At 51.7% G+C, this 1,550-nt stretch overlaps 1 protein-coding gene across 1 annotated transcript in view; it reads left to right on the top strand.

Moving 5' to 3' along the window:
* The first annotated feature begins 6 nt into the window (after window positions 1-6).
* The window catches only part of KIAA1614 (KIAA1614 ortholog), a 28,394-nt gene continuing 26,850 nt past the window's right edge, over window positions 7-1,550 (top strand). The window contains exon 1 of the mRNA XM_014528322.1: window positions 7-346. Within this exon, the coding sequence (XP_014383808.1) occupies window positions 297-346 (50 nt within the window). The 5' untranslated portion in view covers window positions 7-296. The remainder of the gene's footprint in view (window positions 347-1,550) is intronic.

Raw genomic sequence — 1,550 nt, 5'->3', positions numbered from 1 at the left:
GGGCAGGCCCCGCTGCCCCAGCCCCTTCCGCTCCCCTCCAGTCTGCGCTCCGCTCTGCTCTCCCAGTCCCGGCCCTGGAAGGCGCCGGGCTTGGCTTTTTCCCCTTCGTGGCACAGCCAGGAACTAGCAGCCGATGCCACAGCCATCCCTGCCGGACCTGCTTCCCTCCTGCGACCCGGAGGGAGGCCGCGGCTGGACCCCACCCGGGCCCAGGGCTGACTGCGGAGCAGGGAGCGGAGCCTGGCCCGGGGGCCTGGGAAAGAGAGGGGATCAGCGGAGGGCTCGCTGGTCCAAGGATGGAGGGGATGGAGGAGCCAGAGGCCAGACCTGCCAGTGGGGGCCTTCAGTGAGTACGGAGGAGGCAAGGAGCCGGCCCGCTGCGGGGTGGCAGGGTGGCGGGGTGGCGGGGCGGCAGAGCCGCGGAGCTGTAAGGGTTGGGGGAGGCCTGCCCTCCATGTCCATCTTCATTTTAGCCTTTCTGAGTTTGAGCTAATGTAGCACTTGGGCCACAGAATCACTCCGAGCAGCACCTTCTGTCTCCCCAGGCCGCCTGCAGTGCCCCATTGGAAAGTCTCCCTAGATGGATTAGCTCTGGAATACAGGTCTAGAGTTTCCCCGTCAGAAAGTTTCTTTTTATTTAACCAAAACCACTCCCATTATATTCTAATCCCCTGTTCTCTGGATTGAACCTTAGAAGGGAGAAACCCGTGACTAGGCTACAAGGAGAAAGTTGGTAAATCCTAGTTTAACTGTAGATGATCTCGGCCTTCTAAAGATGGTCCCTAAACTACACTGGCTGAAAGCTGATGTGACATTTTGCACCGTGTGTACTTTGCTTTATGAAATATGTACATGCCTGAGACATGTATAAATTAAATTGTAATAAACAAGTAGAGGGACTTGCCAATTAAGGTAATTCTATGGTGACTCTTCAGTCAACATATGAAGTAAATAATTAACTCCTAATTTGTAATATATGTAAATATGGATTTTTGTACATGCAGTTTATTTCAAGTGGGACATATCTAGATGTATGATATCGAGGGAACATTTTCTCAGAGAGCAGGGTAAATATTAAGACCTTGTGGCCTGTATGTGTGCACAGAACGGCTTGGTGAATAAAATCCCGTGCTCACTTGCATTCCCTACAAAGAGACTGACAGCAAACTATGCCACCAAGGAGCTGTGTCATCCTGGCAAGTCACCGAAGCCCTCTAGTCTGGATTATTCTCATTACAAAATAAGGGGAGTGAGGTTAAGTGACTACGGAGTGCTTTGGAAGAGCCATGGCTTTGAAACAAAAAGCTTTGCATTCCAAACCGGCTTCCCTTCAGCACCTCTGTGACATAATCTTGCCGTACCTCAGGTTCACAGTCTGAAAATGAGGATAATAATACTGTGTGGCTAAAGGATGTGAGGATTATTTGAGAGGGTGTGTTTGAAAGCACTTGCAGGCCTGCCTGGAGTAGATGCTGGTAGGAGCTAGTGACTGATCATGGCCACCCTTTGAGCACAGCACCATGCTGTAATCCTGTGGTTTGGAGGGTGGG

This window comes from Myotis brandtii, unplaced genomic scaffold, assembly GCF_000412655.1.
Source record: "Myotis brandtii unplaced genomic scaffold, ASM41265v1 scaffold630, whole genome shotgun sequence".
NCBI lineage: Eukaryota > Metazoa > Chordata > Mammalia > Chiroptera > Vespertilionidae > Myotis > Myotis brandtii.
Note: the sequence above shows the minus strand (reverse complement) of the source record. Positions and strands in the feature narration are given on the sequence as shown.